The 15,806-nt window shown below is 18.2% G+C and overlaps 1 protein-coding gene across 1 annotated transcript; it reads right to left on the reverse strand.

The window, feature by feature from the left end:
• Positions 1–14,269: 14,269 nt before the first annotated feature.
• On the reverse strand, positions 14,270–15,351 carry INS49_013853 (uncharacterized protein; the record flags this gene model as incomplete). Its single annotated transcript, XM_043174546.1, has 4 exons — positions 14,270–14,644; positions 14,719–14,890; positions 14,963–15,075; positions 15,313–15,351. 4 exons carry the CDS (start codon positions 15,349–15,351, stop codon positions 14,270–14,272), a joined length of 699 nt encoding a protein of 232 aa, XP_043021491.1.
• Positions 15,352–15,806: the final 455 nt, after the last annotated feature.

The raw sequence follows: 15,806 nt of genomic DNA on the forward strand, positions 1-15,806 counted from the left end.
TTATTATAATCCCCTTTTTTAATTATTACTCTTTATATAATTTTTATAATAATGCTTATATTAATTATATTTATTATATTAAAGGATTTAATTATACCTTTAATAAATATAATAATATAAAAAGATATAAAAGGTAATAATAACTAAATAAATAAAGTTTAAAAGTATGCTTAGCTTTATAATTATTATTAATAAAATAGCATAATTAAAAGAAATAATTAATTTTAATATTATTTAAAATAAAAAGGCTAATATTATTTAAAGTTAATAATTATAACCTTATAATATAAAATTCTTATTATATTAATTATAAAAATAAGCTTTTAATAAGGTATAAATAATAATTAAGATAAAAGGAAAAAGGGAAAAAAGTAAATTAAGTTATTAAAAAGAAAAAGAAAGTTTTTAGTTTTAATAAGAAAATAATAAATAAGTATGCAATAAATTTTATAATATATTTTTTAAAAATATAATATTTTATATTTAAACTTAAGGCTAAATTTAATTAAGTAAATAAATGCATATAAAAGAAATTTTATATTATAATAAATATATATATATATATATAAGAAAAAATAACCCCTTCTTCCTTAAATAAATACTTAAGTTAAGATTTAAAAATATTGCTAAGCTAATTATATTAAGAATATTAAGGGTTATTTAATTAAAGTAAAGAAATATTAATAAATTATAAAAACTTATTTTTTAAGTTTCTTTACTTTATGCATAAATATATTATAAGTTTAATATTTTAAATATTAAAGTTTAAAGAATTTAATAAATTTAAGCTTATAAATAATTAATATATTTAAATAATAAATAAAGATATATTTAATTAATCTTAATAATAATTAAAGTTAAAGTTATTTAAGATAAGGTTAAATAAATTAAATTTTATTAAAATATTTAAAAAGAGGTTATTATTTATAATACTTATAAGCTTAATTTTCTAAAGTAAATAAGGTTTAAGTTCTTATATTTTAAAATAATTAATAAATCTTTTTAATTATTTTAATAAAAATATACTTAAAAGGTAAATATTATTAAATATTTAAAGTTTATAAATATTATTATAATAAATCTTATAAATAATAAAGAATTAAATTAATAATAAATTAATTTCTTAAATAAGGAATAATTAACTTCTTTTTACTTATTAATAAGTAAAATTAAGTTATCCTTTTTTTAAGGGAATAAGTTAAGGGAAATTATAATATATATTTTATTATGTAGCTTTTTTCTTATAATTTAAAATTAATTTAATTACTATCTTTATATCTTATAAGAAATTAAAAAATAATTAAAGCTAAGAATTAAAAGCATTTTAAGTAAATATATTTAAAGTTTAAGCTTAAATATATTATATAGAAATAATAATCTTAATTAAAATAATTAATTTAAAGCTATAAAAAAGATAAAAAAAACTTTTTTATAAAATTTCTTAAGTAAAGTTTAATTAGCAAAAAAAGCATAAAATAAGATTTACATTTAGCCTTTAATCTCTTTATTAAGTATTTTTTTAATAATAATTATAATAATAAAATGTTTATATTTAATAATATTATTAGCATAAGGATTATATGCTAAGGTTATAATCTTTTTAATTTTAATTATTAAGAAATATTAAATAAATTAATTTATATTTTTTTATTTTTTATTTTTTATTATCTTTATTAAAAGCCCTTATTTAAAAAGGAATTTTTAAATAAAGAACTTTTTAATGCTTTTTAAGTTAACTATCTTAAAAGGTATAGCTTTAACTTATCTTATTAAATTATATTATTTTTTAATTAGCTTATTATATTCTTAATTAAAAGGTAAATATTAAATATTAATATAAATTTTAATAAATAATTAATTTAGCATAATTAAAATAACTTTATTATTATAAATTTAAGTATTTTATTTATTATAATAAGAATAAATAATAATAACCTTTTTAATATTAATATATATTCTTTTTTAATAATATATAGCTTAAATTTAAAAATAAGTAATATCCCTTTTATAATATTTAAAAGAAGCATAATAATTTTTAATAATTTCTTGTTTTTAATTAAGGTTATTTATAACTTATTATTATAATAAATTCTTTTTAAGTTATTTTTAAAGAGTTTTTTTATAAATAAAGAAATAATAAACCTTTTTATAAAAAAATAATTATTATTATAATATTAAGTTTTTAAGATAAGTTTTATAATAAAGATATTAAATAATTTTAAGTAATATTTTTAATTAAAAATAATTATTAAGTAATAATAATTTTTAATTAAATAATTAAGATTAAAATAATTAATTAAGAAAAGCATTATATTAATTTTTAATGTTTTCTTTAAATTTATAATTTACTTTATTTAATAGCTTTAATAGCTTTTTAAAAAATACATTTATAATAATATTTTTAAAGCCTTTAATATAATAAATAGTGAAATTATATATTTTAATTTTTATTAACTACCTTATAATATAAGCGCTTAATATATTTAAGGTAAATGTTTTAAGTTATTAAATTAAGATATTTAAATTTATTTTTAAGGTAAAGTAAATACTATAAATATAAAAGCATAAATACTTAATTATATATAAAATAGCTTTATATTTTTACTTTATTATATTATATAGCTTTTTAACCTTTATTTAAGCATAAGTTTTATATTAAATTAAATATTATATTTTATCTTTAATTTATATAAGGCATATACTTTATTTTTTAAAACTTATATTTATTATAAAAATAATCTTATTATTAAAATAATTAATATTAATTAAATATAGCTTTAAAGTAATTATAACTTTAAAAATATTTATAGCTTTTTAACATTTTAAGATTTATTAATAAAATATATTTTTTTTTAAAAGGTTAAATAATAATTTAATAATAATTTTATAAAAAGGCATTTATACTTTATAAAAGTTTAATAAGCTTAAAAAGAATTTAAGTTTAATTATATTTTTATAAGTATTTTATTTATTAATTTTAATAATTTTTATATTTAATAAAAATTAACTAAATATTTTATAAATATAGTTAATAATATTAGCTTGCTATTTATATTATTTTAATTTAATAATATTAATTACCTTATTAATTAACTTAAAATTATAAAGAATATTATTAAAATTCTTAATATACTTAATTATATATTTTTAAACCCTTAATAAGGTAAGTATTTTTTTATTTTTATAGCTTATTTTTAAACCCTTAATTATAATATTATTAAAAAAGAGTTTATATATTATAAGAATTAAATTATAAAAAATTTAAATTATATATTATATAAATTAAGTAATAAAATTTATAGCTTTTATAAATAAGCTATATTATTAAAATAATTTAATTAAAATAAAAAAGGTTATAATATTTTAGCTTTTTTTATTTAGCTTAATTTAATTATATCTTAAAAAAAAGTTAAAAAAGAATAATATTTTATATATTATAAATTTTTTAATAAACTTATTTATTAATAATAAAATAAAGATATTTTTAATTATAATTTTATTAGCTTTTAAGATATTATTAATAAATTAATAATTAAAATTCTTTTCTTTTATAAGAAATTATTAATTTTTATAAGTAATATAAAATTTCTTAATAACTTTATTAGCTTATTAATTTTTAAATATTTTAATAATTATTTTCCTTAAGGCTTTTAAAAGTTAAATTATCTTTGCTTAATATGCTTTATAAGAAATTATTTAAATAAATTATAATAACGTTATATTAATATTAATTTAAGTAATATAAAATTAATTTTACGCTAAAGATTTCTTTTAATTAAAAAGTAAATAAATAAATATTTCTTTTTCTTACTTTAAAAAAAAGTTATAGTTTTTTTATAAAAAAGTATTTAATTAATTAAGCATTAATTTTAATTTTTTATTAATTAAAAAGAATTTAAATTAAATTTAAGCATTATATTTATTTTTATAATTTTTATTTATAACTAATTTTACTTCCTTTTTATAAGTAAGTTTTTAATTAATTATACCCTTAAAAATAATATTATTAAAAGAATAGTTATTTATAAAATAAACTTTAATATTTATTTACTTATAAAAAGTTTTAATTAAAGGTTAAATAGTTTTATTAATTAATTTAGCAGTAATTAAAGTAAAAGAAATCTTATTAACTTATTTTTTAATATATATTGCTTTTTTTATAAATAAATATTATAAATATAAGTTAATATTTATTAACCTTTCCTTTTAGCTTAAAAGTTTTTTATAAATATAAGAATTAAACTTCTTATATTTTTATTTAAAAGGATACTTAAAACCTTTTTATCTTTTTTTATAATTATATTAAGATATATTAATATAATTAATATATTAATTAATATATTAATTAATATTAAGCTTTAATTAAGGTTTAAAGAAAGTAAAAAAATGCTTTTAAAAGCTAATAAGTATTTTTAAGGAATTTAAGCTTTTTTAAGTAAAACTACTTTAAAGGGCTTTTAATTTTTTTATCTTAAATTATGTATTATTTTAATATTATTAAAAGTAAAATGGGTATAAAAATATTTCTTAAATTATTTAAATATTAAGTTTATATTTAAGAAAAAGGGTATTTTTAAAAGAATATAATATAAGGTATTAAAAACCTTATTATTAATAATAAAAAATATTACTTTAATTTTATTTAAATTAATATAAATTTATTCTTTTATAACTTTAATTAAAGATAAGGAATTCTTATTATATATTATTAAGTTTATATTATTAAGCAAAGTATATAAAAGTTTATTATATTTATAATATAATAAAGATAAGAAATTTATTTTAGCTTTAATATTTAAAAAAGTAAGTTATAAAAATAATTATTTATTTTTATATAAATTATTAAGTAAGCTAAATTAAAATATTCTTAATTAATTATATTTATAATAAATATAGTAATAATATTAATTTAATATTAAATAATTTATAATAAATTAATTAAAGTATTAATCTTAATATTATTTTTTAAAAGCATAATTATATTAACTTTAAGAAATAAGTTTTTAATATAATCCTTAAAATGCATTAACTTAAAAGATATCTTTAATAAAGTATATATTTTAAATTATATTGCTAATAAATGCTTAATTAAGGTTAAATTAATATTATTAAATATTAAAATATTTATAATACTTATTTTAATAATTATAATTAAAATTACTTAAGCTGCTTTTTTCTTAAATAATAAGGGTTATTAAGCATATTTTTTTAATTTTAAGTTTATTATATTTATTAAGCTTGCTTTTATTATAAAAGACTTAGCATTTTCCTTTTAAGTTTAATTTTAATTAATAAATAAGTTTTTTCTTTTTTTTATCTTTTTTTTATTTTTTAGCTATAACTTATTATTAATAATTTAAGATTAATTATTTTATACCTTTTTAAAATCTTTAAATTAAGCTTAATTAGCTTTTATAATTTTTATAACTTTATTTTAATCTTTAATATTCTTAGTTATATGCTTTTTTTTAATTATAATAATATTTATTTAAGGGAGCTTATTATTACTTATAATTATAAACTTTTCCTTAATATAAATTATATAATTTATAGAATTTATAAATATTAAAATTAAATTAACTTTTTTTTAATTATTAAGCCTTTAAATTACTTTTAAGGCTTTTAATAAAGCCTTTCCTTTAAATAAAGAATTTATTTTAATAAGCTTATAATATTTAATTATATAAAGTAAATTAAATTTTTTCTTCTTAAATAAGAATTTTAATTAATTATAAATATATTTTTTTTAAATTATAATTATTTTAATTATAATATAATTAAATATAAATAAAATTTAAATATTTTAAAAAGTTAGCTTAAGCATTTTTAAATAAGCTAAGGAATATAAATAATTTTTTTAGCTTTAAAGCTATTAATAAGCTATTTAAAAAAAGCTGCTTAAGCTTATTACATTAATATATATTATAATTTTAAAAAGTATAGCTATAATAAACTTTAAATAACTTATTCTTTTTAAAGAAAAGTATTAAAATTATAACTTATGCCTTATTATTATTAAGGTTATTTTAATTAAGTCTTATTAAAGGCTATTAAATAAAATTTATAGCCCTTAGCTTAATTATTTTAAAATTACTTTATTATTTATTATAAAAAAAAGCTTTAATATTTTATTAAAATACCTTAAATTTATTTTTAAACTTAATTAAATTAAGCTTTAATTTTATAAACCTTTTAATAAATTTATTTATATTTTATAAATCTTAATTATATTTTTTAATAATATTAATATAATTAAATTTAAATAAAAATTATTAAGTTTATAAGTTTTTATTTTAAAGATAATTTAAAAAATTAAAATTAATTTAGCTTTTTTAAAGAAAATTTAACCTTTTTATATTAAGTAAATTTTAATTAAAATTATTTTATATAAATAAATACTTATTTTACTTAAAATATTTAAGCTTTTAATTAATAACTTTTAATAAGGTATATTTAAAGTTTAGCTAAAAAATATTTCTTATTAATTTATAAGTAATTCCTTTCCTTATTAGCTATTTTTTTAAATATAATAAAAGTACCTTATAAAAGGATTAAATTATAAAGAAAAATATATTATTTATATTATTAAATTCTTAATTATATTTTATAATTTTCCCTTTTTATACTTTTAATTTATTATAAAAGTTATTATAAATAATATCTTTAATAATTATAATTAAGTTTATATAATAAATTTAATTATTAAATTTATAAAAAATGAAAAGCTTTTTTTTTAATTTTTTTAAATAAATTGCTTAATAATAATACTTTTAATTACTTTTATTAAGTTTAAAATAATATAATATTACTTAAATAATTTTAAGATTTAATTATTTAAATAGGAAAATTAGTAAATAATAATTTTAAGGCTATTTAAAATTTTAATAATATTAATTTTATTAAACTTTAAGGTATTTAAATTATAAATTATAAATAAAGCTAACGTTAAGCACCAACAAACAACGCACATTAACGAGCAACGCACTTTTCCCGGAATTATTATAATGCATCTTATAACCGCGTTTTCTCACATTATATTTTAAAATAAATAAAATAAAAAAAGATAAGATTAAACTTGCTATTTAAGCTCTTTAAAATAACTTAAAATTAAGTAAATAATATATAGCTAATATTTACTAAATCCTTAAGTTTACCTTTTATTATAAAATGGTTAGCTAAACTATATAATATAATATCCACCTTAATAATAAGAAATTAATAAAAATAAAAGAAAAGGTGCTTATTTAATATATATTTAATTAAGATTTATAAGAATACTTACTTATTTTTAAAAATATTAAAGATATAGTAAATTCTTTGCTTTATGATTATAACGGCAACGTTATTAGGATTAACTAAATAAAAAGACTTATTTTATTAAAACTATGTTTTAAAATATATATTAATTATATATATAATTATTAAAGGGCTTTATGCAAAAATCCTAATGTAATAAATATATAATTTAATTTTATATTTAATATATATAATAAATATAATATTTTTAATTATAATACCTATAATTTTAATAAGTTAAGCTTTATAATAAGCATTAAATTACTTAAAATAATAATTATATATTTTAATTAATAAAGATAAGTAAAATAAATATAACTTGGGAATTAATAATAAGTAATAGCTATTAAATTAATTAATAGGAATAAATAATATAAATCGCTATTCTTAATTATTAAAGCTAAGATATACTTTATAAGTTAATATATTAAAGGCGGCCTCTTAAACGATTAAGTAATTAAAATAAGCTTAAATAAATAAATAAATAATAAAATTGCTATAAAATAAATTTAATACTTTAAAAAATATATTACATTATATATAAAGGGTATTTATTAGCTATTAATCCTTAATAAATATAAAAGCTACCATTTTATAAATTTTAAATAATATTATAAATTTAAGAATATTATTACTTTTTATATGCCTTTTTATTTATTTTATTTATTTTAGCTATTAAATATTAAGTATTTTAATTTATTAAAAAAGGTATATAATATAAAAATTAGCTAATTTAGCAAGGCTTAAATTACTTATATTAATAAGATAAAGTTTTTCCTTATCTTTTATGCTATATATAAAAGGGTTTTTAAGCTAAAAACTATTAAGGGAGGTTTTAAAAAAGCAGGCCTTATCTTATTTAACTAAGAAGCTATGCTTTTTAAGCTAAATATTAAGATTTAAACATTAATAGCTATATTAAGCTTCTTAGCATTACTTACATTTTAAATTTTTTAAATATTATATAACTTAATATAAGTAGTTTCTTAATTAATTTTAATTAAAAACTAAATTTCTTATTATTAGGGAAGCTCTTTAATATTAATTTTAACTGTTATTAATAAATTAATAAAGAATATATAATTATTAACTTATATAATTATATTTTTAATCTAAGAAATTAATAATCTTTAAGTTATAAGTATAGTACTTTTTAAGCATTAAAGGGTTAAAAAAATATATATATAAAATAAAGAAGTACTTATTATATAAAAGGCTAAAGAGTTAATTAATGAAAAGGAAAAGGGAAAGTAGCTAGCTAATGAAATGAGTAGTGGCGTTAAGGAGTTAGTTTGCGGCGAACTAATAAAAAGATAATATAGCAACTACGGCGAAACTAAGCACAATATATAAACCTATAAGAAAAATGTAAAATAGTTTATAGATTTTAATTTTAATTAAATTTAATTAATTTTTTCTAATTATAGTGCTATAATTTAAGTTATTATGCTTTTAGTGCTGAAAAGTGCATTGCTTGCTAGTATGCATTGTTTATTGGTGCTTAACATTATTTATAATAAAATTATTATATTAATAAAAAGTAAGATTTTTAAAATATTAATTTAAGTTCTTAATTTATTACTAATAATAAATTATAAAGTTTAATTAAAGTAAGGTTAATGCTTTAGCTAATAATAAGTAAAATTAAGTTTTTTTTTTAATAATTTTTTTAAAATTCCTTTTTTAACTTTAAGTAAAAAAGGATAATTAGTTTTTAAGGTTTAAAGGTACTTTTAAAATAAAAGTAAATTTAAAAGGGCTTTAAGCTTAAAAATATAATATATATATTATAGTAATTTTTATTAAAATAATAATAAAATAAAGAAATTTAAAAGCAAAGGTATTTTTAATTAAAGTAATTGCTTTTAAGGAATTTATCTTTAATATTATTATAAAATATTTAAATTAAAACTTAAAAAATAAAGGTATTAATAAATATAATAAATAAAATAAACTTAATAAAAAAATATTTTATTAAAAGATAAGTATTATAAAATTATAATAATAAAGAAAGTTTCTTAAATTTATATTTAATACCTTATTTATTAATATTATATTAAACCCTTAATAATTTAAATTTAAGTTTAATTAAAGTTTAAGTAGGGTTATACTTTAAATTTAAGCCTTTTATATAATTTAATTAATATAAAATATATAATATAATGCTATTTATTAAATTTATAAATAAGCAAAATAAACGCCTTAATTTTACATTATAATTCCTTTTACTTTAAATTTAAAGTTATAATAATAATAATAAATATTAATTAAGAGTTTAAAGTACTTTTAATTAATATTAAGTAATATTTATAAAGTTTAAATTTATTATTTTAATTTTAAGTTTATATTATTATTATATTTAAGCATAATCTTTAGCAAGAAACTTAAAATAAGTTTAAAGCTTAATAATATATAAATATAAAATTAAGGTAATATTTTATTTAAATATTAAAAGCATAAAAGGTATTTTAAAATTAAAAAGTAATTTTAAAATACTTATAATATTATTATAAGTTTAATTATACTTAATTCTTTTTTATAATAAGTTAAAGATAAATGCAAGCTTTAATTAAAGCTTTAAGCTAATATATAAAATAATTTAATAATATTTAATATAAAAATAAAAAGAAATTAAATTAATAAATAATTAGCTTATAGTTAACTTTTTATTCCTTTTATTATTAATTAAAAATATATAAAATTAAAATTATATTTAAGCTAAATTATTAATAAAAATAAGCTACTTAAATAAATAAGGGATAGGTTTTGCTAAACCCTCTTAAGAATAACTTAAGAAGGAGCTTTAATGCAATAAAGAGGGAAGATAGGAATAAAAGGAAGCTAAAGAAGGAAAAAGGCAAGTATTTTAAAAATTCTTAAAAATAAGAAAAGCTTAATTAAAGCACTAAATATATAAGAAAAGAAAAGAGTTTTTTTTTAAAAAAATATTTAAAATAAGCATAAAAGCTAACTTTTTATAGCCAGCCAGAATTCAGCGCAATACCATTTCTTATGTATTTCCCTGCACCCGCTAATAATATATTATTCTAAGTAAAATTAATAAAAATAATGTTAATATATAATATATTATTAAATAATAAAAGAATTAAATACTTAAAAATGCTATTAAATGTTATATTAAGATAACTTTTAATAAACTTTTAAAATTCTTTAAAAAGAATAAGGCTAATATATCTTTCTTTTAACTTAAAAAATTCAATTAATTTATATATTAATTAAAATTCTAAATTAATATAAGAAATTATTACCCCTAAATAAGCCATACCAGCTTTAAAAGTTTAATAATTAAAAATAAAACAAAATTTACTATTAAAGGTAATATTTTCTTTTAATTTTAAGTTAAGCCTTACTAAATTTATTTTAAAAGTATTATTTAAAATACTTTTAATTTTTAAATAATTTATTATAAGGATAGATTTAAAATTTTATTAATTTTTTTTAAAATAATAATACAAGGGGAAAATTACTTATGAGTTAAAGTAAGATAATAAGTCTTAAAAAAACTTTAAATTTAATATATTAAAAAATAAATTATTTTTAATAATAAAATTTAAAATCTTTTTAAAGGTATTATTATTTATAAAATCTTCTTTTAATTTCTTTATTAAAATAGCAAAGAAATTAAAAGAAAAAACCCCTAAATATAATATTAATATTTATATTAATATTTAAAATAAAAAAAATACTTACTTTTAATTAAGTCTTTTCACTTTCCTTATTATAAGGAATAATAGGGTGTTTTGCTTTATAATAATATTAATAATTTAAAGCTTAAAAAAGCTTTAAATTATCTTTATATTTATAAGAACATTTAAATAAATATTAATTTAAAAACTAAGTAAGATATTAATTTAATTAAAAAAACTTTAAATAATATCTTTCTTAAATTATTTTATATATTAATTATATAATTAAATGCTTTTAAAGAATATTATTAAATATATTCTTATCATTAATGCTTTTTAAGATAATACCTTTATGCTATATCCAGCTAACTATAATTTAATATAAATATAATTAAATATAAATAAAACGTATTTAAAAAAATAAATTTTATTTATATTAAGTTATATACTTTTAAGATTAAAGAAATAACTTATTAAGTACAAGATATTAATATTTCTTAATTTTTTCCCTCTTTAATAAGGAAAAGTATGCAAATAAATAAATTATTTTAAAAAATATAAATATTTATTTTCTTAAGAGGAAGGAGTTTATAAGTTGGGGAATTAAATTTATCTTTTATAATAAAAGGTATTTAAGAATTTTCTTTTAAAAAAGAAATATCATAATTCTTAATAGAAATTACTAAAGAATTAATAAGAGATAAGGGAGCAAAAGAAGATATTTTATTTATATATAATAAATAAAATAATAAGAGTATATAAATAGTTAAAAAGATAATAAATAAGTAAAGTAGGTTTAAGGAGTAATAAAGAAAGAAAAAAAAGAAAGAGAGAAAGAAAGAGAAAGAAAGAAAGGTTTATATATAAAAAAAAACGAATAGTTTATTCCTCCAAATTAAATAATTTATTCCTCCAAATTAGCTAAATATTTACCTAAAGAAATATATAATATTTTAATTTTTAAAATATTAATAAGCTTTTAAAATAATATAAAAATATATATAAATAAAAGATAATTTAAGAAAAATTATTATATATATTTTATATAATTATTTAAATATGTTTAATTTAAATTTAAATAATAAATATTTTTATTATAACGAAATCTCGGGTTTTAAAACTATCCAATTCAAATAGTTAATTACCCCAAACTTTTTTTAAGCTAAAATAAGCCCTATAGCTACTTATAAACTTAGAGTATTTATAGGGGCAAATAAGCCTTAACAAGCGCTATAGCTACTTTTTAAGTTACAATATTTACAGGGGCAAATAAGCCCTAATAAGCCTTATAGCTACTTTTAAAGTTAAAGTATTTATAAGGGTAAATAAGCGCTAATAAGCCTTATAGCTACTTTTAAAGTTAAAGTATTTATAAGGATATATAAGTTTTAATAAATATATTTAAATAAATTTATTTATTATTTATAGAAATTTTTAAATATATATAAAAATATAATATTTATATTTAAAAAAAATTTAATATTATTATATAATTTTATTAAAAAGTATTTTAAGTTTTTATTTAAAATAAAACTTAATTAAATTTAAATATTTATTTTTTTAAAGAGTAAATATATTTTTAAAGTTTTTTATTTATATTTATAGCTTTATAAACCATTAAGATATTAAAGGTTATATATAAGTGGTTACGCTAAGGGTAGGGGGAAGGGGAGGGGTGTAGGGTATATATATTATATGTAATATTTATATATTATATGTATTTATAAGGAAGCTAAATTATATATATTTCGTAATTCCATAGTATATATAGTATAGTTATATATAGCGTTAATAAAATTTATAATAATTGCTCATGATAATTATAATAATACTTATTAATCTATTAATATATAAATATAATGTAAATTCCTTGCTTATAATTATATGCTATATAATATATTAATAGCTAAGGGTTTAAATTACCCTTGAAATGGATTTTATTTTATTTTTAATTCTTTTAATTCTTTTAATTCTTTTAATTCTTTTAATTCTTTTAATTCTTTTAATTCTTTTAATTCTTTTAATTCTTTTAATTCTTTTAATTCTTTTAATTCTTTTAATTCTTTTAATTCTTTTAATTCTTTTAATTCTTTTAATTCTTTTAATTCTTTTAATTCTTTTAATTCTTTTAATTCTTTTAATTCTTTTAATTCTTTTAATTCTTTTAATTTTTAATTCTTTTAATTCTTTTAATTCTTTTAATTCTTTTAATTCTTTTAATTCTTTTAATTCTTTTAATTCTTTTAATTCTTTTAATTCTTTTAATTCTTTTAATTCTTTTTTTAATTCTTTTAATTCTTTTAATTCTTTTAATTCTTTTAATTCTTTTAATTCTTTTAATTCTTTTAATTCTTTTAATTCTTTTAATTCTTTTAATTCTTTTAATTCTTTTAATTCTTTTAATTCTTTTAATTTAACTTTTTTAGTTTTTTAGTTAAACTCAATTTAGTTTATAGTTTTTTAGTTTTAGTTAATAGGCTTGATTAAAAACTAAAAACTACATTAAGTTTTTAAAAAAGTACTAACTTAAAACTAAAATTAAAAACTACATTTAGTTTAACTAAAACTCAAAACTAATTTTACAACCCTGCCCACCACCATGTTTCGACTTTGCACAAATAACTACCACGGACGGAACTACTAGTGCTATTAAAAAGACCCACAGAATGAACTAACTGGAAATTCCTCCTCTCATGGGTGAGGAATTGCGGGCCATGTATTCGGAGAAACCACTTGTTTAGGAGAAATGGGGACTGGTAATTATGACTACTGGCCGAGAACAGGTGACCTGAGATATTTAATCGAAAGAGATGCAGAGGCCTCTTTCGCATAGAAGATAATATACGCAGAAGGACAAAAATCATGTACGCAGCCTGACTCGCAGGTTTTGGCTGGATCCCCAAGCTGCCGTGATAGAGATCAAGCCACCGTTGTTTCCGGGTAGTTTGGGATACGTCGCGAAATCGAACGGTGCATGCTACTTTGAGGGCCTAACTCTCTGGCCGGAAGCATGGAACCTGACGGTGAAAAAAGTTCCCCTTCCAACTGGTTGGCTGCCAGGGGAGTCAGATCCACGGTGGGAGTCGCATGAGTATGTCTACATGGATTCCGGTTACTTCGTTAGACTCATCGACGCAGCTCTGAGAGATCTGGCACACGCGGTATGAGATCCACTGCTGAAGGCGGCATGTGTTTCCAATGGATTCCATTATGATGTTCAAGAGCGAAAGGAAGACGATAAAGATTTAGTCCAGGTCTCTGATCATGGTAGATGCTATGTAGGTGGCTGACTAGTTTGAAGTTCGGTGCTCGCCGATTTGGTTCGCTTATTTTGAAGTAGCTTGCCAGGGCTCAAGCAGCTCGGCATACCCCTCAGTGCCCTCGTCCGACCTGTTGACGTTGATAGTCTCAGACAGCAGCTGGAAACCTTCGATGGCTCTCACATTGAGCGGCTGAAGGCTCATGTTTTTGTGGTACACTTCCAGGGCATATGCCTTTCTCTCAGGGGGTAGTTTATCAAAGACGGTGATGGGTGGGCCGTAGAGATTGGTGAAAACCTGCGCGCCGCACGTCTTACAGTGCACTACACTGCCCATATTCAGCGCTCCAAGTTCGGCCTTCAGACCGCCATGCTCCCATCCGCGTTCTTGGCCGTGGATTCGAACCTGGTCCCGGGTTGGGTAGACTCCGATGTAAGCATGCTGCTCCAACAGATGTTAGTATTTGCAACGGAGGATGGACCGCTTGACTAAAGAGCACGGCAGTGCTGATTTACCCTGATATAGCCGCTGCAGTTGTCTTCCTTGATCTCTTGGTCGTGTATGGGGACAAGAAGCTCAGCTTGGACGTCCCCACATTGGCAGGAGAACAGATGATGTGCCGCTGGCTCAGTGGTTGCAGGCCGTTGGATCTCGGACCTCTCGTCTTCCGTCTCGACGGTCGTGATGCTAAAAGGTCAAGGTTCAGTCACTTTGATAACCAGTACCAGAATAAGGTCAGTTATTCACCGGAGGACCTACCTGATTTGAAACGGATTGACCCCTTGAATGGTGCGTACATTTACAGTGAAGTGGCCGCTCGATGGTCCCGCGATATGCTGGCCGACTACTCCTATGCCGCATTGGTCACAGAACTGCCAGCCAAGGACGTTAGCATCAAGACGAAAACTCGAGATTGTTGGCCGCACCTTATGAGAGATTGACTTTGACGCGTGTTACCGCAGGCAGCCATCGTCCCTAATCACCTTGAAACTGCCTTCGGGCGGGGCAAGCCACAGGTAGCCCTCTTTTAGACAGACACTGCATGTGCAAGAGGAAGCCGTCTGTATCACGCCAGGCAAGCATATCTCATAGCGGTACCGACCACAAACACAATTTCCGCGGTAGACGAGGTCTTGTGGGTGAGCCATCTTGGGCTTTCAGCCAACTTTCTGCTTGAGTCGAGAAGAGAGACGTAGTGGATCCCTTTAATCACGGCGTTTGAAACTAGTTACTAGGTGTGTATTCTTGTCGCTGTCTTGCTTTGGCCCTACTGTTCTTTGACAAAGAGCTATCCACGATGCGTATGGTGATATCCTGTCCTGAAGTTGTTGATTTCATTGGGATGGCTCAAGAGATGACATTCACGTGCCCTCCAGCCAATACTTTATCAAGCGACCCCCGCAGAGCTGACCTGTTGGTTTCGTGTGGCCGGATTTGAAGAAACATGTATCTGCGTGGAGAAAGCCCGCTACTGCACGTTTGACAATGGAATCTTGATTTGGAAGGTCTGTCAGAGCTCTTATCATACATCCTGGATTCAGTTCAACTTCTTTACCTACCCGATTTGTGCGTGTGCAGGCCGAGGACGCGGGATTGATAGCGT

The sequence above is a fragment of the Diaporthe citri genome (assembly GCF_014595645.1).
Source record: "Diaporthe citri strain NFHF-8-4 chromosome Unknown scaffold_7, whole genome shotgun sequence".
In the NCBI taxonomy this organism is placed as follows: Eukaryota; Fungi; Ascomycota; class Sordariomycetes; order Diaporthales; family Diaporthaceae; genus Diaporthe; species Diaporthe citri.